The sequence below is a fragment of the Callorhinus ursinus genome, unplaced genomic scaffold, assembly GCF_003265705.2.
Source record: "Callorhinus ursinus isolate GAN/ISIS: 27379988/994484 unplaced genomic scaffold, GSC_fseal_2.0 scaffold46, whole genome shotgun sequence".
Classification (NCBI taxonomy): Eukaryota; Metazoa; Chordata; class Mammalia; order Carnivora; family Otariidae; genus Callorhinus; species Callorhinus ursinus.
Window position 1 is genome coordinate 7,395,181 of NW_027397108.1, and position 18,711 is coordinate 7,413,891.

The window sequence follows — 18,711 nt, forward strand, 5'->3', positions numbered from 1 at the left end:
GGAGACCACGGCGCCATGAGCAGGACAAGGGGTGCAGGAGGAAGGGCTGACCGGAGAGGAAGCAGACCAGGGTAGTAATTACGAATCAGAGAAGCCACAGGGATGGCCACGTGGAGACCGTGACCGCTGGGCCTAGCGAGGGAAGGTCCGGAGGGACCGGCCTGGGCTCATCCACAGCAGCAACCACAGAGGCCCTTTGGGAGTCTCGGAGCCAAACTGGACACACTGGACCCACGTGTGACGAGGAAAGTTGAGCCGTGATCTCTAATAACAGAAGCCACAAGACTGAAGAGCAGGGAGGGAACAGGACCCAAGGATAGGGTCTTGGGGACCTCAAAAAGTGGGAGCCTGGGGCGCCCGGGGGGCTCAGTCGGTTGGGCAACTGCCTTCGGCTCAGGTCGTGATCCTGGAGTCCCGGGATCGAGTCCCGCGTCGGGCTCCCTGCTCGGTGGGGAGTCTGCTTCTCCCTCTGACCCTCTTCCCTCTCGTGCTCTCTGCCTCTCATTCTCTCTCTCTCAGATAAATAAATAAAATCTTTAAAAAAAAAAAAAGTGGGAGCCTGGAGTAGGAAGAAGAACCCATCCCAATTCCACATATGCAGGTAACCCTGCATTATTTTTGTTAACATTTTATTTATTTGAGAGGGAGAGACCGATAGCAAGAGAGAGCACAAATGGGCAGCGGAGGGAGGAGGATTCCCCGCGGAGCAGGGAGCCCTACTTGGGGCTCGATCCCAGGACCCCAGGATCATGACCCGAGCCGAAGGCAGACGCCTCACTGACTCAGCCACCCAGGCGCCCATCCCTTCGTTATTTACGGGGCCTCCCGGACACTCGCACCACCACCAGGGACAGGCGGTCCCCGCGGGTGGTGGGCTCAGCCCCTCTTGGGCCGGGCCGCGACGCTGGACTCTCCAGCCTGCCTGCCCCTCCACCTCCCCAGGTGACCTTTATTTCCTTGCCCACAAACCAGGCCTTTTCCTGGCACCTGCTCCCTGGCTGGTACTTTCATCTTGTCGGAGTCACGGCCAAGTTCCAGCCAGAGGGTGGCTCTCTCCTCCCCCTCTCCTTTCTTCTAAGACGGAACCCTGTCCTAACGGGGGGATTCTCGCGGCTTCTGTCCCAGGGCCTGGCCTCCCTCCGCTCTTGGGCTTGTCAGCCTGACCACTGCTCATAAGACTCGCCCCCAGGTGAATAACTCTGTGTTGTTGTTCTTAGAACCGGCCCCCCAGACTGTGGCCGCCGCGGGTGCAGCAGGCACAGAACTGGGTGCCGACGAGGATTTGGAGACTATCAAACTGGAGGTGGAGAAGAAGCTCTTCATCGACGTACGTAAATAGCTGTGTCTGCGGAGAGGGGTCTGCTTCACAGTTGGTATCAGATCACACAGAAACCCTCCAAATCCGCACTAGCCAAAGTGTGCTCCGTGGCCAACAGACTTGGCATCCCCGAGACCTCGGGCCAGAGCGGCCCCGTAACATGATCCCCCCGGGTGCTCATACACATGCACCTTCGAGACTGAGCGATGCTGGCCCAGGTGTCCCCCTCCAGCTCCCTCTGCAAAACCGGATTTGTTTTCCCCGAAGTCACATGGCAAAGCAACTCTGTCCAGAGAGCCTTCTGCAGGACCGTTGAGAACGGGACATCTATCAGCGGGGCCTCCACCCCTCCACAGCCAGCCGTCTGGTCTCTTGCCGCTTGGGCTTCCTCCGCTCCTCCCAGCCCTTCCCATTTGGGAACTGTCGCAGGAGCAGATACCATGGGAGTTCACACATTTCCTCGCCACCCCCAGGAAGCGTGCTTGTGGGGGGGCAAGGAGCGGGGAGGCATCTGTCACCCACCCAGCCTCATGGCCAGTGGGCAGCTGGGGCTCCCTCAGGGCCCCGGGAAGGACAGCCCACGGTTTTGCCTGCCGCCGCCCACTTCCCTGGTAAGCTGCGCAGTTTCACGTGGCTCAGTAAGACTCGCACTGGGCAGTCAGTGTGCAGAGAGGGCTTCTAGCTCTCGGAGCCCATGTGTGGTAAGAAACACTGGGGAGCGAGAAGCAGCTATGTCCGGGACGACCAGAACTTACGGTTCTCATTCTGCCTGGCACTGTTCGAGGCAGATCATGTTTGATTGACTGAACCTTCCAGTAAGTCTCAGAGGTGGTAGGTACCATCGCCATCCCCATTTCACAGACGAGGGGACTGAGAAAGAGACAGGCGAAGCAACTTGCCCGAGGCTCCACAGCCAAGCCTGGAGGGGCAGGGATGCCAAGCAAGGCGGCATGGCTCGAGCCCCTCCATCTAACTGCACGCTGCGCTGCCTGCCTCGCGTGCTGGCCTGGTGGCTGTGAAGATACAAACCCACGACAGGAGGGCCCCCCGTGCTGCCCCCGCCCCGGTCGTGGGGAGGCCCGAACCACACTCACATTACACCACAGAGTCCTAGGCCGCGCCTCTGGCTTGGGCCCCATTGTCTGCCTCCCCCTGGCCCCCCCATGCACTGGCTGGGTCTTTGATGACAAAGGCATTCCTGCCGACCTCTGTCATCGCTGAGGTCCAGGTATCCGGGCTGGCGCTGCGTGCGCGCTGCAAGTGTGCACGGCCTGCCTGAGGGCTTCAGGGCCTTCCTCGTTCCTCCTGCACTCTCGGCTTGCACATGACCCCGGCTCGCACGACCCTGCGCCTGCTGCCGGGTGACAGGAGCTTGTTTGTTCTTCCAGGACCTGCCTGACTTGGAAGACGCTGACACAGGCGAGGCTCCGGAAGGCCAGGACCAGGTCATCAGCCCCGCGTCCCCAGTCAGCCCTATGTCACTGTCACTCCAGTCCCGTTACTCACAAAGCACGGCTCCTTTATGCACGTCAGGCGCTCCTGGCCTGCAACCCCCGGGTCTCCCCTCTCCAAAGCAAGTGCAGCTGCTCACTCGCGTCAGGTCTTATGGTTAAGCCCTTGGGTCTTCCTGAACACACATCTGGCACTGATTTTTAACAACGGCTCATCGCATACGAGTACCTGGGAACAATTTTCTGTCCTTCTGACGTGGGAGGTGTTCATTTTCAGAATGCCTGTCCCGTAGTGACACACAGACGGGGAAGGGGAAGGAGAGTGTACGAGGCAGCATGGGGGTACTCCTGCACAGATGGGCACTGCGAGGACAGCGTAAGACACCATCTCTGGGCAGGAGCTCATCGCCAAGGAAGGAAGCACGCACGAGCCCACAGTTCCCATGGAGGACTCCTCTCCAAGGGGGCTACGTCCCGTGGGGCACATGCCAGCCGGAGGCCGAGGCTCCGAGTGGAGCCGACCCGGAAGCCCAGGAGGGTGCTGGGGTGGCAGGTGCAGAGTGGGCGAGGGGAGTGTGGCTGGACCCCCGATGGAGGGCCGGAGAGGAGCCCTGCTGGAGAGCTCACCACCCCTTCGGGGGCTCGGGAATTTGGCCAAGGGGCATCGGTCCTGAGGTCTCACGTCCCAAGGGCAGAGTGTGGGGCTCCCTCAGACCCTTCTTGTATGTGACAGCAGAGTATCTTATGATCAATAAAAAGGCAGCGTCCGCATTGGGCATTCTATAGTGACTATCGTGAAAGCAGAAACGTTCACACATCTTTTTTTTCTCTTAACAGATGCACTTTCCAAAGATAATAACCATCTCGAGCTTGAGTGATGACAGTGACCCTGAACTGGACTACTCCTCACTCCCAGTGCCGGAAGACACTCCAGATGCCCTTTCGAACATATTCACAATCCCCAGGGACCCGGCGAGGAAGGCTGAGGCACCCTTCACCGACATATGCAAAGCAGCAGCTGAGAGGGACTCGGAAACGCCAAGGGGAGACACCAAGCCCCCACGCCCGCTGATCCAGGAGCTCCCCGGCGAGGAAGCTTCAGGCCGGCCACCGGTGCCCCCAACCTGCCAACAGAACGGCACACCACCCCCTTCCAGTGAGGACGGGGACAGTGACCTACTTCCAACTGCTCTCCCAGGTAACACCACCCTACTTTTGAGGCCACAGGGGCCCAGGCTTAGATGGGGGGGAGGGAAGGAACTGCCGCTATCCAAGCCCGGGGGGCCAGCCGACGGGTTGGAGGCCACTCACAACAGACCAGAGAGACCGCTGTAGATCGTGTCCCTGCTCATGGCCGCTTGCTGGCCTGGGCCGAGAAGCTGCAGAGCCGACTCGCTTCTGGTCGGGTGGGTTGGCCTCACCAGGGCTCCCGATGGCCACGTGGGTCTCGGCGGGGCTTGCAAACCTGTTTTCACCCCCGTCCACACCACCTGATCCTCGGCCTCTCCAGACCCAGGCTTCTAAGGGCGGGCTCTGGTGACACCACGACAGGGAGTGTGGGACAAAATGAGGGTGAGTGCTGGCCTGAGGGTGGAGGATGGGGTGAATGCTGAGCGGGGTGGTGCTGGCAGGGAAGGGAGGCTCACTGGGCAGGGGGTGGCCAGAGTGCCGGGCTCGGTGCGGCAAGTCACGAGCTAACTGGTCGGCCTGGCCCGGTGCTGGGGGCCCACGCACATGGCCAGGGAGAGGCACGTGTGGGGGAAGCAGGGCAGTGTTCACAGGTAATGAGCAAACGGGGTGGGGTGTGGTGATGAGTTCAGTCGCTGGGCTTCTCCTGAGCCCAGGCGGTTCCTAGGCGACACTAGCCAGTAGCCAGGCTTCTTTCTCAACACCAGCTTGCACACCTGACTCGAGGCCTGCACGCAGGGAGAAGTGAGGGGCTGACGACAGGCCCCGAGAACACAGCTACCTTCTCTCCTGCTTAGGTGAGGTCACCGACGAGAACGAGGCGCGGTCTGAGACGGAGCTTGCCGAACCCGAGGCGGGAGAAGACAGGGAGGACATTGAATTTGGCTTGGACTGAACCCCAGGGTGGCCCTTCTGCCCCTAGGCTAACGGCGACGGCGAGCCGGCAGCTAGGGACCCCCTGTGGGTACAGGTCACCCCCCTGGCTGGGCTCCCCTTCCTTCCAGAGTCGCAGTTCTGAGAGCGCTGGGCGCCTCGGCTGCCACGTGCACCTGCCGCTCCGCTCCCCGTCCGCTGGTGCCTCTCCAAGTGCACGCCAGCCGGGCTCCTGCTCTCTGTGCCCTCGGCCGTGTAACTGAGCATTACAGACATTTAGCACAATGAGTCAGTGTGTTACTGGATTATTTCATATCCCCGCGAGTCCTGTGTGATTCCTCTCACCAGGTACCACTCTTCACGTGTGATGAGAAATCTACATCAAATCCTGGTATTCTGTGACATTCTGGGGGGCTGTTTTCCCCAGAGGGGAGCAAAATCTTCCACGGAGCCACACGCTCAGGGGAAGTGAGTTCAGGCATCACACATCACAAGCGGCAGGAGGTGGCGCTGCGGCCTGAGAAACGGATCACTTCAAGCCCCGTTCAGCTGCCACGTTTATTCACTCCCTAAACGTGGGGCCAAAGTGTCTCCCTCTACAAAACACTGCATCACGGTAGAAACTGCTTAACACACACAAACTAAGCAGCACCAGCAGCTGCGGACTGCCCGCGAGCGCGAGGAGCTGGTGCCCTTACGTCACCCCGGCGTCCGGGGGGGTGGGGTGGGGGGGACGTGGCAGGCCCAGCTCCTGTGCAGCACAGCCTCCCGCCCCCTGGAGGAAATCCCCAGGACACGGACCTTCAGGACAGGCCCACTGGGGCCTTCTCAACATGCCTGCCTTCTGGAATGGTCTTCTAGCAAAAGCACAAGTAGGAGAAACAAGTATTGCTGTCCCCGCTACTCCGGAAGCAGAAAGGCCTGCGCCCTGGAGACTGTGCTCTTTTCACTTCCCAGCTTCCAACCACGGAAGGCGCAGCAGGTCCAGGATGAAGGGCTCCCCGGGGCTGGGGGAGCAGCTTCCCGGGGGCCCTCAGAAGCCCATGCGGGGCTTCTTCCGCAGCGCTTGCTGCCTGGAGGCCGTGGCCCGGACGCTGGAGGTCTGGGAGGAGGACACGGCGGCACCTCTCCGGGTGTTCCTCCGTGGCGGCAGCTCGGCCGCGCCATCCTGCAGGGTCTGGGGCCTGGAGCGCGTGGCCCGGACGCTGGAGGTCCCGGAGAGGGGTGAGCGGACACCTCGTGGGGCATCCCCTCGGAGCGGCAGCCTGGCCATGTAGTCGCGGAGAGTCTGCTGCCGCTCCGAGGGGACCCCCCGAGCCCACAGCTCCTGAGTTGACTCCTGGGAGGGCGGGGTCACTGGTGGCCGAGGCCTGGCCTCGGGGGACGCCCGGTCTGGGCTGTGAGGGGGGCTGGTGGCGTCTGAGAGGTCCAGGCGGCCGCTGAGTGAGGAGAAAGTGCTGGACAGCTGAGTCCGGCGCTTGCGCCGCTTGGGCTGTCTGCCGGGCCCCGAGCTCCTGCCCTGCTGCCTCTCCCACCAGGCGGCCATGCGGCCTTGCCAGGCTGCCTCCAAACGGGCACTGAGCTCATCCTCAGGGCCTGGCTCGGGGGCGGGGGGCGGCCCCGCAGACGGGGGCGAGCCCACGTCCTTCTGCCGCAGCAGCCGCCCTGCAGCCATGGCCGCTCGGAGACCCTCCGGCCCCTTCTGCTCCACCTTCCTCTGTTCCATGCACCCTAGCAGACGGCGGTGGGAAAATGTGGGTGCTGCCCACACAGGCGGGGTCGGGGGCACGTCCAGCAGGGCCTTCAGCCACCGACTGCAGCAGGCAGTGGCCTGGGGAGTCCAGGAAGCTGTGGGGGCCCGGGAGTGGGGCCCGGGGTCTGCCTGGAGGTGGAGGTGCTGGTGGAAGACATCCCCGGCCGCCGAGAGCTGGAAGAGCGACAGGACTGGCTCGGAAGCTGATGATGGGATGGTGGCAGCCAGCCCTGGAGAGGGGAGTGACAGTGACGCCAAGGCCCAGTAGGGTGCCCGCCCCCCCGACTCCTTCCCCTGGCCCCAGCGCACCTATGGTTGGCGCTTTCAGACGCTCCTGCAGACGCCACTGACTCTTGGGCTCCAGCAGGGGGAACGCGGAGAGGGAGTCGCTGCTGGAAGGGAGAGACTGGGGGGGCCCCGCCAGCCGGGGTGCAGAGGCCCCCTCTCCTGGAGGAAGGACAGACGGCTGAGGCCCTGCCCGTCTTCCTGCTCGCCTCCCGCCCTTGCCCGACTCGTACCTGCGAGGTGCAGCAGCTGCAGGTGCCCGCCCTGGCCCCCCAGGAGCAGTGGCCGGGGGCAGCCAGGGCAGGGCGGGGGCAGCAGCCGGGCCCACAGGGGAGCCGAGGGGAGGTTGTGCTCCCACTTCAGCATGGGCACCAAGGGGAGGCGCTCGTCCACCAGGTAGAGCGAGAACTGGGGGTGACAGGAAACAAGACAAGAAGCAAGACGCAGGGCGGTGACTGAGGAAGAACCTGGGGAGGGGGGAGGGCGGGGAGGGGGGACGACACAGGGCAGGGGGAGGGCTGTGAAGGGGGAGACGTGTGGCGGGCACAAGGCCACACTGAAGGACGCTACGATGGGGGGTGAATGGGGGGTTGTAAGGGGAGGCGGTGACCGAGGGGGAGAACAAACGGGGGGTTGCAGCAACCGAGGCAGGCCACGATGAGGGTGGGTGCGCGGGCGTGTGTGTGGGGGACCATGACCGAAGGGGGCCGTGACTGAGCCGTGAGGCGGGAGGAAGGTGTCTGACGGGACAAGCTGCTCTGTGTGGCTCTCAAGAGGAGTTCAAGCCCCAGAGCTGTCCCGGCACCATGACCGCCCCGACGCCTCCCACCCCCGTCCCCACTACGTAGCACCACATGGAGGGCATCATTTCCTGGGTGTATCACTTGGAGCGCCACATGGGAGTGACTCTCAGGAAAGGTACAGAGCAGTCTTGTGACACAGAAACCCCCCTGGCCTGCCCCAGGCCCTCCCCGAACCCGTCCAACCCTGGAACCTGTGTTCAAGACACACCTGCTAACACCCCGGGGTCCTGGGGGGTGGGTGGGGAACAGACCCTCAGACTGCTTCCCCTTTTCCTCAGCGCACAGGGAAACTGTCCCACTGCGCACAGACCGCTCCCCGACACCCCATGCCTCTCCTCCTTCCCCACGGGCCCTCCATAAAGCTCCGGGTGACACCTCCCCCCCCCCCCCCGTGAGGCCTTAGCCCCCCGCCTGGTAGCGCAGTCCAACCGTCCAACCGCAGACTCATCAGAGTCTCCCAATCCCCGTTTTGCCTGAGTTGTCCCCTCTGACAGTGCGCAGGGGAGAGGAGGGGAGGGCGCTGCTCACCTGCGTACAGATGAGATGGAGGGTGGGAAGCTGAGGCTCGGGGCCGCACTCCCCCAAGTACTGGGTCAACAGGACACGTTCCCCTCTGCGACATGACGCTTCTGCCCCCCCACGGAAAAGCAGCAGACCACAGCCGGGTGGGCCCTGGGTGAGAGTCCCAGGTCAGCCCTCCCACAGCCCGGGGCTGTGGCAAGACCCCCGCCAGTCCCCCCACCAGGCGGGCCAGGCTCATGGCCCTGCAGCCCTTCACGCCCTCTGGGGAAGATCCCCGGCCCCAGCCCTCCCCCATGTATCTGTTCTGTCCCACTGCTATGCCTAGGACGGTCCCCTCCGCTCACCTGAGTGTCGACAATTTTCACTCCAGTGCGGTCCCCCACAGTCAGCACCCGGGGATGAGCGGTGAAGTCTGCCCAACGCCAGGGAGAGGGGTCACAGAACACAAGGGTCTCAGGGTCCTTGTAGACTTGCTGCAGCCTTGGGGAGATAGGCCAGCCGTGTTGGGCTGATGTGGGGGGGGGGGCGGGGTCCGGACACGTTGCACGGGGAGCACAGGCTGTGGTTTTGGGGGGAGCTGTTTATAGCAGTGGAGGATTTTCACAGGAAAGGGGCATTACCCATCCTGGGGGGTCCACAGACAGACGGCTCCAGAACGGCTGCAGACAGCCAGCTCCCCAGGCAGGTGAGGGCTGCAGGGCACAGGCAAGGTCAGCGGACCGCCCCCCCCTTTTCCCAAGCCCAGCTCCGTGCACACCAGCCCGACTGAGCCCCTCACCTGAGGCTGATCCCCGTGGCCCCCTTCCCGACCTGCAGCACCTGGAGAGGGGCAGCTCGCCCCTGCTTGCTGACCTTCCACAGGGCACAGTGGTAGTCAGAGCGGACAGCCAGCAGGGCTGTGGGATGGAGAGGGTCAGAGTTAGGTAGCAAGTCATTGAGGGAGGGAGGGAGGCAGAGGGAGAGGGAGGTGTCCAGGGGACTCACATTCCCCTTGCACAGTGCGGGTCACCACCTGCCGGACAGGTCCTCGGAGCTGGATGTGGCCAGGGTCCCCGAGAGCCTGAGGGTGACCGCCTGGGGGCAGACGGACCTCTTGGAAACCTGGGCCTCTGGCTAAGGACAAGTGTATGAGCTCCACTCACTGCAAGTCCCCCGACATCCTGCCATTCTCCTGGACCACGCCGAGAGCACCTCCTCCACCAGAGGGAGCCTCCTCCACCCCCTCCTGCCCCCTGCAAAAGGATACAGAGCGTGTCTAGAGCACCTCCTGCGGGGTAGACCAACTGTCCCACCTGCGGCGTCCTCCCGGGCACCCAGGCCAAAGCGCCCCCAGTGAATGCATCGTCCAGGAGCAGTTGCTCCCACCGCATGGCCAGCTCCTCGTGCAGCAGCTCCCCCAGGAGGCTGGCCACTGACTTGCCCAGGACAGGGCCCCCGATGATGGAGAACCGGCGCTGTCGGTAGCTGAGGAAAGCCCAGGGGCAGCTGGGGACGAGGGAATGGCAGGAGGATCAGGCGGTGACGGTGACGGAGGGGAGGACTAGGTCCCATCCCAAGAGAGGCCAGGCCAGCAGATGCATTTTTTTTAATCAACCTAGAATTTCTTCCTTTGGGAAATGATTCCGCCCTAGTCCCTGCTGCAAGGGTGGTCATAGGTCGCCTCTGGCCACAGTGATCGGCTCATGGAGGAGCCAGACACAAAGGCCACACCAACCACACCCTTCCCAGGGCTTTTGCTGGTGCCTCAGGGAAAACACTAGCTTCTTCCTTGAGATCATAAGCCATCTCACTGCCGCTTAGGAACAGTGTGTCGAGGAATTAAGCCAAACAAAGCCAAGTGAAGAGGAAAATAAAGAGACAGAGCCCTAGTAACGTTATTTGAACACGTAGATGCAACCATGCCTGCAGCCCATAAATCTAATTCCCCCTTCCACTTAGAGCTGGAGCTTGGTGTGAGGAACTGTGGCCCCTGACCACATGGGGCAGAGGAAACAACTCTGAGGGGACCCTGGATCGGTGCCCTGGCTGCTTCCACACCACCCCAGCTAGGCCTTCCCAGCCCGTCCTTTCTCACTAGCCACTTGCCCCCAGGGCTGGTGTCCACCGAGGTCCTGGAGTAGACTCTTCACACTGACCACTGTCTTCTTCTTAGAACGGCTCTGTGTGGAAAGGCCTTGTCAAGCTCGCACACCCGAGGTTACCCCGACAAGTGCAGAGCCCCCTTTCCTGGCTGGACAGGGGTTACTCACCCGTGCTCCCTCCAGTTTGAAATTCTCCAGCATCAGCTTCCCCAGGGGTGCAAAGGCTATGTCCCCATGGTCCCACAGGAAGCGGCTGAGCTGCGGGAGAGGAGGCTGGGTCACCGCGCACAGCCCCCACCACTCAGCACTGCCCACTGTGGGGCTACTCACCTGTTCGGTAACGTCTAGCACGGCTTGGGGCCTCCTTCGGAACGGGAAAGCTCCCCGGAAAAGCAGGTCCTGGGCAGTCACCCCAGGGTCCCAGGGATCTGAGGGAAAAGTGAGGCTGGAGAAGGGGTTTGTTCGGGAACCGGAGACGGCCCAGAAGTGGGGCCAGGTACCCCAGATGACTGGAGGTCACCAGCAGGGAGAGGGAAGGCCTTTGGGTGGGAGGTGGGGGACAGAAGTGACAGGGGGAATGGCTTGGAAGGGAGCCCCAGGGCCCAAGACCCTTACCGGGACCAGGAGGCAGCAAAGGAAGGGGTCCAGGGGTCTCTGGCTCCCAGAGTAGGCCCGTGGCCAAGTGTGGCGCCTCATTCTGAGGAAACACAAGCCCGAAAGGAACACAGTGAGTGCGGTCCCAGGCGAGGTGCGGCGAGGTGCGGGTGCTGGCACGTGTCTTTTAATTTTTTATTTGTTTTTTAAGTTTTGTTTTAAGTAGGCTTCACGCCCAGCATGGGGCTTGAACTCACGACCCTGAGATCAAGAGTTGCATCCTCTACCGACTGAGCCAGCCAGGTGCCTCTTCATTTCTTTTTAATTTGTAAGCACGTATCTTACTAACTCATTGGTACAACAGTCACTGGGGTGAAGCAGTGGAGGCACGGGGAGGCTCGTCCCGGGCAACAGCTGGTTAAGAGAAGGGCTGGGAGCCTGGGGCCAGTCCCTGCCTCTGAGCTGCAGCACTCCCCCACCCAGCCCTGTGCCATGACCGGCTGACCCAAGTGCCGCCTGATTCTCACTTCCACTCAGGAGAACTCGTGGTTACTGACTCGGGGAGCCCACAGGCGACTCCACTCCCCAGGGCGGGGCCGGCCCAAGACCACGCAGCTCCAACACTCAGGGGTACAAGCGCCAGCGAGCTGGGCTCCCAGAGGGGACCGAATGGACATTAAGCCCTTCCTTGTCAGGGACACCCCCCCCCCCAATCCGCGTGGCATCATCCTTAAGCAGCCTGTCTCCAAGTGGGAGCCAGATGGCTTAGGCGTCCAGGAAAAGGCCCTTGTCCTTCCTGTCCTGGGAGGGCTCTCCTCCCCCGGCTTCCTCCCCACCGTGCTATGTGAGCATCCTCTGGGTTTCAGGCTGAGCTCTTATCACACAGGGTGACGATTCTATCCTTTGGTCGCTTGGTCCCACTGGCCCTAACCCTAAGTTCCACAGGGCAGGGGATGCCTCTGACTTACTCACGCTGGATTCCCAGGGCCTAATGAGGCCCCCCTGCGCGTGGCAGGGGCTCATCGGTGAGCATCGACTGAGCAAAGGCAGGAGAGGAAGATGGAGGGAGGGGCGGCAGCCCGTGCTCAGGAAACCCTCTGTGGAGAGCGGGTCCCCGGCAACCCCAAATGAAGATTCTGGCTCACCTGTGTCTTGGCAGATTAGTGCCAGTGCCACCCCACCTGAGCCCGACACCTGGTGTGAGTGCTGGGAAGGGGGGGCCAGAAAGGGGCCACAGCCAGGGCTCTCCCCGCCACGCTCACCTTAAAGTTCTCGGGCAGTGACTCTGGCAGGGTCAGGGCGTCTCTCCAGCTACACATGAAGGACATGTCAGGAACATTACTCAGACCAAGGGGGCCAGTCATGAACAGCGTGGGTTGGAGGGAGCTGGGGAAGTCCATCCTGGAAAACAAGAACCACACATCACGTCTTCTCAGAAACTTGAATCTGAGCATGCCTTCCAGAGTTCCTGGGAGAGTAAAAACTGCCCTAACAGGACTATATTTCATATTTTATTTCAGAAGGTAGATAATAAAGAACAAATAAATATGCAGCTTACTGCCAGATATTAATAAGTGCTAATATTAAAACCAACCAACCAACCAAGCATGAGGCAGGGGATGGCAATGGTGATGGGCAGCGGAAGCCAGGGAAAGCCTCGCTCAGAAGGGGGCATTTGGCACAGCCTGAACCTAATGAGGAACAGAACCATGCCAACAACTGGGACGAGGGGTCCCGGCAGAATGAACAGCAAGTGCCAAAGTCCTGGGGCAGGAAAGTGTGAGAAACAGCTGGAAGGCCACAGGGTGAACGAGGAGGAGAATGGGAGGGGGATGAAGTCAGACAGGTGGTGGGGGGCAGCTTCTACTATAGCTCTCCTGTATTCCAAGCACTCGTTGGTAGACTATGCACCTTACACCCCAGGCTACACTCCCAAGACCAACTCCAGTTCCCCCAAAGCCAGCACAGAGTCTTATTCGTCTGCCTTCCCACTTTCAAGCATAGTACCTTGTGGAAAATGCAACTGACTCTGTGTTGAATAACAGTAAATTTACGTCAAAGGGTTTTGCCAAATTCAAACTGCGCTAGAAAAATAAGCAGCCACACCATCCCCCTTCTTTTATTAACCACAAAAATAACAGCAGGGTTCACTTTCTGAACAGCAGCAGCTGCAAGTGCTGGGCTAGCTCTTTTATTTGTCTGTTTTCCCTATTCTGGAGTTCAGGAAACTAAAGCTCGGGGAACAGCAAACCCCCAAGGCCAACAGCTTGATCTCCCATCCAATTCAAAGTCTCAAGTTCTGCACCACTCCACTCCCAGGCATCCACAAGCAAACACCAGCATTAGCCTTGGTAAACAAAAATCTTTTCCTTTGGAACTGCCACTGCATTTGGCTGATTTATTCTGTAACCTGCACACATCCACGTACTCTCAGCAGCGCGCAAAATACCCGTCATGCAGTAAAAGCCAGTAATGCTTCTCAATGAACGAACAGGTTTATCTTACGGCACACCAGCCTCGCTCTAATTGTGGTCTCCCTGTATAGCCTTATCTCTTTCCTGAGACTGGGAGCTCTCCTAAGGCAGGGACTGTATCTGATTCACTCCTGAGTTCCTGGAGTCCGGCTGAAGCCCTCACTCTCTTTCCCATAACAGGAGAGGGCAGTGGCACGAATCAAGAAGTGCTCAGTGAATCCTTGTGCGAAACACTGGCCAGTACAGGACGCAGGGTCCTGACTGCAGTTATGAGCACCCACGCCTCCCAGGGGCGGTCGCATCCCTGATAAACCAGCATGCGCATGTCTCCAAACAAGCGGCTCCAGCTCACCTCTAGCTCCTCTCTCGCGCCTGAGCTCCAATCACACTGACCTCCTTTGGGATTTCCTCACCATACTTTTCACTGCAAACCATCTCTCCGCTTAGAATGAACGCCAGCACCCTTCCCATCCAACTACAAAATCCTACTCATCCTTCAGATTTTCAGACCGCAGGCCTCCCGCAGGTTCTCTCCTCCCAACACCTGCACCCTTCCCCCAGAGCACGCACTGCAGTGTGTGATTAGATATTTAAAGATGAAACTATCTGATTCCAAACTGCTCTAACAGTCCCCATGGGAGAGGGACTTCATTTCTTCCCAATGCCTCGGTATTTGCTCCATTGCAACAATTAGTACATAGAAATTGAAAGAACAAACCCAGAAGTGAATGAGCTTCAAACAAAACCAGGCAGGCAGAGGGCGCGGGTGGAGCCCCCGACCACCGCAGAGACCCCGCGGGCACCTCTCTGTGTGCCGGACAGCTGCCGCCACGCTTTGCATCTGTGGGGTCCTCCCGCTCCGTGAGGTAGGAGCTGACGACCCACCGTGCAGCTGTCGGGCGATGTGTCCCAAAGTCACAGAGCGTGGCGCCCGCGGACCCGCGCAAAGGCCAAGCCCGAGCTCCGCTCCCGGCCGGGGGACCCCGCGCCCCCGCCGTCCCGCCGGCGCGCGCGCTTACGTGGCCCAGGCCCCGCTGTGCTCGTCGAGGACTTGGACCTGCGCGGGACGCTCGGTCGACCCGCGAGCCACGAGGGAGCCGGCCAACTACACCCCGACTCCAGCGGCCGGGATGGAACGGCAGCACCGGGGAAATTAACGGTCTTCCGGGCCGGGCCGGAGGTGCTCCCTCGAAAGCAGGAAGTCCCGCCTACCAGCCTGGCCTCCGCGGGCGCCCTAGAGCGCCACCTCCCGGGCGGAGGGGGAATGGGAGTGGAGGCGCCGCCTTGCGCAGTGGAAGTCCGGTTCCGTCAAGTCTGCGTACTCTTAAGGCCAGTCGGCCCGGGGGTTCGGATCCTGTATCCGCTTGACTTCCTGTTTCACAGGCTTGTTGTTGAGTATTAGGTTAACTCATTCAACAAACACTCACTGAGCACCAATATGAGCCAGGCACTGTATTAGTGACTAGAAATCCAACTAATTGTTCTCATACCCTATGAAGCAGGCTTTACAGCGAGGGTACAGGAACCCCTGGAGTGCATGAGGCTCTCCCAGTGGTCAAGCAAGTACAGCTCTAGGCATAGGGTGACTAACATAACATAATAAAAAAAAAAGTACAGCTCTAGGCATTGCTTCTCAAATTCAAGCTTTCATCGCATCCCCTGAATGAGGTGTAAAACAGTTTCTGGGGGGGATGGGACCTGATATTTTGCCTTCCTAAATTCCCAGGTGATGCTGATTCTGCTTGTCTGGGGGACACGCTTTTAAGAACTACCGTGCAATCATTATCTTAACCCAATAGCTCTCAAACTTGAGCGTGTAACAGAATCCCCTGGAGGGCTTATTTTAAGTTTGCAGGGCCCCACTCGGAGAGTTTCCTGTTCCGTAAGTCTGGGATGTGATTCAAGAATTTGCATTTCTAATGAGTTCCCAGGTGATACTGATGCTGCTGGTCCAGGAACCACACTTTGAGAACCATTATTTTTTAAAAAATCAATTTCCAAATTCTCAGCATCCATCTGTACAGTTTTTATCTGGGAGGGGCTTGAGATCAGACTTGCCTTTCCACACTGTGGAGTATTGCCTGAGATGGGTGCTGAATGAGCAGAAAATTCCGAAAAGCAGAGTTCCTACAGGAGAGAGTCCCCATTAGACTGAGAAAAATGGGTTCGGTAAGAAATAGTGATGGAAGGATGCAGAAGGGGGCCTTTTGGGAGCTGAAAATCCCATGTTCATCTCAGTGCTGGTTATGTGGATGTGTTCAGGGCGTGAAAATTCATCAAATGATCTGTACACTTTTCTGTACGTGAGGTGTGTTTCAATAAAGCAGCTTTTCAAAAAAAAAAAGAAAATGTGATGCTTTATCTCATTGAAACTTCTCAATGTGCCCTCTCAGCTGTCTTAGGAGGCAGAAGTCACTCTATGAGGGCAGGAATTCTTCAGGGCTCGTCACTGCTGTACCCCAAACACCTGGGAGAGTGGACGCTTGGTAAGTCCTTGAATAATTGGAAGCGGGAACGAAATGAGATGGTTCTCCTGAGAAAATGCCAACACTTTGATTTTTTTTTTTTAAAGATTTTATTTATTTATTTGACAGAGTGAGAGCGGGAACACAAGCAGGGGGGAGTGGGAGAGGGAGAAGCAGGCTCCCCGCTGAGCAGGAAGCCTGACGCGGGACTTGATCCCAGGACCCTGGGATCATGACCTGAGCTGAAGGCAGATGCTTAACAACTGAGCCAGCCAGGCGCCCAACCCTTTGATTTAAACTGAAAAAAAATGAAGTCAGACTGTTTCTGATAGGCAGTAATCTCTTTTAGCTGACTGGTTTGATTATGAGGGTAGGCTTTGCCAGTGAGGTCATTTGGAGAGTGTTTTTCATAAATGGAATAAGTGAAGCCTGCATCTCCATGGTTTTGGTGGAAACATATTGGAAAGATAATTATAATATGTAATAAATTAGAAATCGCTGCTTTTGCAACTATTTAAACTGGCGACTAAAAAATTGGGGATGTATATATGCAAAAAAAATTGAGGACCGTTCATATTGGTTTCCTATTACTGCTGTAACAGATTGCCACAAACTCAGTGGCTTAAGACCACATAATATTGGGGGTGCTTGGGGGGCTCAGGTCACCATGTCAGGGTCCTGGGATGGAGCCCCATGTCAGGCTCCACACACAGCCTGCTTGAGATTCTCTCTCCCTCTCCCTCTGCCCACCCACCCCCACACACTCTCTCTCTAAAATAAATAAATCTTTTTTTTAAAAAAAGACAATGTAATTCTGTACAGGTTTAGAGGTCAGTGAGACCCATTTCAGAATGGGTCTCACTGAGCTAAAACCTAGATTTTAGCAGGGCTGTGTTCCTTTCTGGAGGCTCTAGGGGAGAATCTGGGTTCTTGCCTTTTCTGGCTTTTGAAAGCTGCCTGCATTCCTTGGCTCCTGGCCCCCTTCCATCTTCACAGCAGCGACGGCCAGCTGAGTTTTTCTCATGATGCCAACTTTCCGATTCGGCCTCTGTCTCCTTCTTCCCTATTTAAGGACCCTGGTGATTGATTACCCTAAAACAATCTCCCTTTAAAAAAAATATTTTTATTTTTAAGTACTCTCTCCGCCCAAGGTGGAGCTCAAACTCACAACCCTGAGATCACGAGCCGCACGCTGCACGTGCTGAGTCCGCCAGGTGCCCCCAATCTCCCTATCTTAAACTCAGATGATTAGAAACCTTAGTTCCCTCCGTAACCATAATGCTCCCCTTGACATATGATGTAACATAATCCTAGGCGGTGGGAATGAGGACACGCACATCTTCGGGGGACCGTTATTTTGCCTACCATACCACTATTTTTTATCACCCTTAAGAGATAGCCATCTAGCTTCTGCATTGCAAGGCCAATCCATTTCTTCCTTCCTTCTTTTCTTTCCCTAAACAAGTTGTTACTTTTTTTTTTTTACCGACATACACTTCTCGTGCAGTAAACTGCACAAGTCTTAAGTGTCCAGCTTATCAAGTTTTACATACATGTATCCCCCCATAATCACCACCCAGATTAGACAGAGAACATTTCTGCCCTTCTAGAGAATTCCCCTTCCCAGTGCGACTTCCCAGTCAATATCCCCTTCAAGAACTAACCACGACTCTGACTTTTATCACCATAGACTAATTTTTCCACTTCATTAAATGTATATCAACATAATCATATTGAAGTTGCTCTTTTTAGCCTGGCTCCTCTCACTCAAATGCCTAGGAGATTCACCCCTGTTGTGCGTGTAACGGTAGTTTCTTACTGTTGGGTTACAATCTATCGTATGACTGTTTCCCCATTTGTCCATGCAATTTCCTGCGGGTGATGTTTCTGAGCTTCGTAACCCCGTTCTTGTCTCTTTGTGGTTGTATGCAGCCATCATTCTGTTTCTGAGCATCTGCTGTGATGTCCCTTCTATCTACATAGGCCTGCTTCACTCTCTGGACTATACCCAAAACCAGAATTATTCTTCCTGATGCCATTCCTTGAAAGGTTTGAGAGGGTGAATCTGCCCTACCCGGCTCTTCCCAAGTCAAATATTCCTGGGTCCACCAACTTCTCATAGGCCAAGCATCCACACTACCTGGTTAGCATTGTCATGACCCAAAGGTAGGGATCACTAGCTGCAGCAGCAACAGTGACAAACCTTACAGACTGTGAACCAAGAACTGGTCATATTTTCCTGTTCATTGGTTTCTGTAAGACTCAGTTAAAAACGTGTGGCCCCTTAAAACTGTAGTGTATTGCATCATAGCAGGCTATGACGTCAATCGTCTTCATCCCTAACTTCATCTTGTTTTTGCTATTTTTCCCTCATTCCTAGTCCCTCGCCTTCAAAAACTGCTGTTTTGTGGTATTTTTATAAGCCAACTTAAAATCCCTTCTGAAACAACAACAACAAACAAAACGGAAGGGGGTGCCAAATGGTTAATTTTGGCTAGAAGCTTCAGGAAGTGGACAGTTTTTAAAGGTAGATCCTAAAGATGCCGTGGGGCTGCTTCCATTGAGAATACCTGCACTTATCAGCTAAAGACATTTACCTCTCCCCAGAGTTTAGCGGTTGGGGATGATCTGGTGCGATGGGTGCAGTTTGGGGCATCCTGGGGTGAGAGCAAGGGGGAGGCCCTAGACCCACACCCCCAAACCCCTTCCCAGGTCTTCAGTTCCAGGACCACCCCAGGCTGGAGAACAGGGTCATGGGAGCACCCGCCCTCGTCACGTCCCCGCTCCCGGGCCTGAAAGCCCACCCCGGAAGTGGGAGGTTAGCCAGGAGACCGCTCAATCCATGCTCCACATCCTGGCTGCTGCGGCTGCTGCTGCGGCTGCTGCTGCGGCTGCTGCTGCGGC

General features: G+C 57.7%; 2 protein-coding genes across 4 annotated transcripts in view; one reads left to right on the plus strand and one right to left on the minus strand.

Moving 5' to 3' along the window:
* The window catches only part of DNAAF1 (dynein axonemal assembly factor 1), a 20,983-nt gene extending 15,865 nt beyond the window's left edge, over positions 1–5,118 (plus strand). The window contains exons 9-12 of the mRNA XM_025860456.2: positions 1,218–1,327; positions 2,707–2,763; positions 3,607–3,967; positions 4,755–5,118. Coding sequence (XP_025716241.1) covers positions 1,218–1,327; positions 2,707–2,763; positions 3,607–3,967; positions 4,755–4,852 — 626 coding nt within the window. The 3' untranslated portion in view covers positions 4,853–5,118. The remainder of the gene's footprint in view (positions 1–1,217; positions 1,328–2,706; positions 2,764–3,606; positions 3,968–4,754) is intronic.
* Positions 3,583–14,515, minus strand: TAF1C (TATA-box binding protein associated factor, RNA polymerase I subunit C). 3 transcript variants are annotated; one of them, XM_025860453.2, is made up of 15 exons: positions 14,362–14,515; positions 12,131–12,269; positions 10,890–10,971; positions 10,605–10,702; positions 10,443–10,532; positions 10,279–10,352; positions 9,440–9,678; positions 9,178–9,294; positions 8,972–9,089; positions 8,814–8,885; positions 8,538–8,673; positions 8,200–8,343; positions 7,102–7,276; positions 6,893–7,030; positions 3,583–6,813 (listed from the first exon to the last, which is right to left on the minus strand). In XM_025860453.2, the coding sequence occupies exons 2-15, from the start codon at positions 12,266–12,268 to the stop codon at positions 5,864–5,866; spliced, it is 2,571 nt and encodes an 856-aa protein (XP_025716238.1). In that variant the 5' UTR covers position 12,269; positions 14,362–14,515; the 3' UTR covers positions 3,583–5,863. The 3 variants fall into 3 exon arrangements, with proteins under 3 accessions (XP_025716238.1, XP_025716240.2, XP_073738442.1); XM_025860455.2 differs by lacking the exon at positions 10,279–10,352 and having other exon boundaries at positions 9,178–9,306; positions 9,486–9,678; XM_073882341.1 differs by lacking the exons at positions 10,443–10,532; positions 10,605–10,702; positions 10,890–10,971; positions 12,131–12,269; positions 14,362–14,515 and having other exon boundaries at positions 10,268–10,351.
* Positions 14,516–18,711: the final 4,196 nt, after the last annotated feature.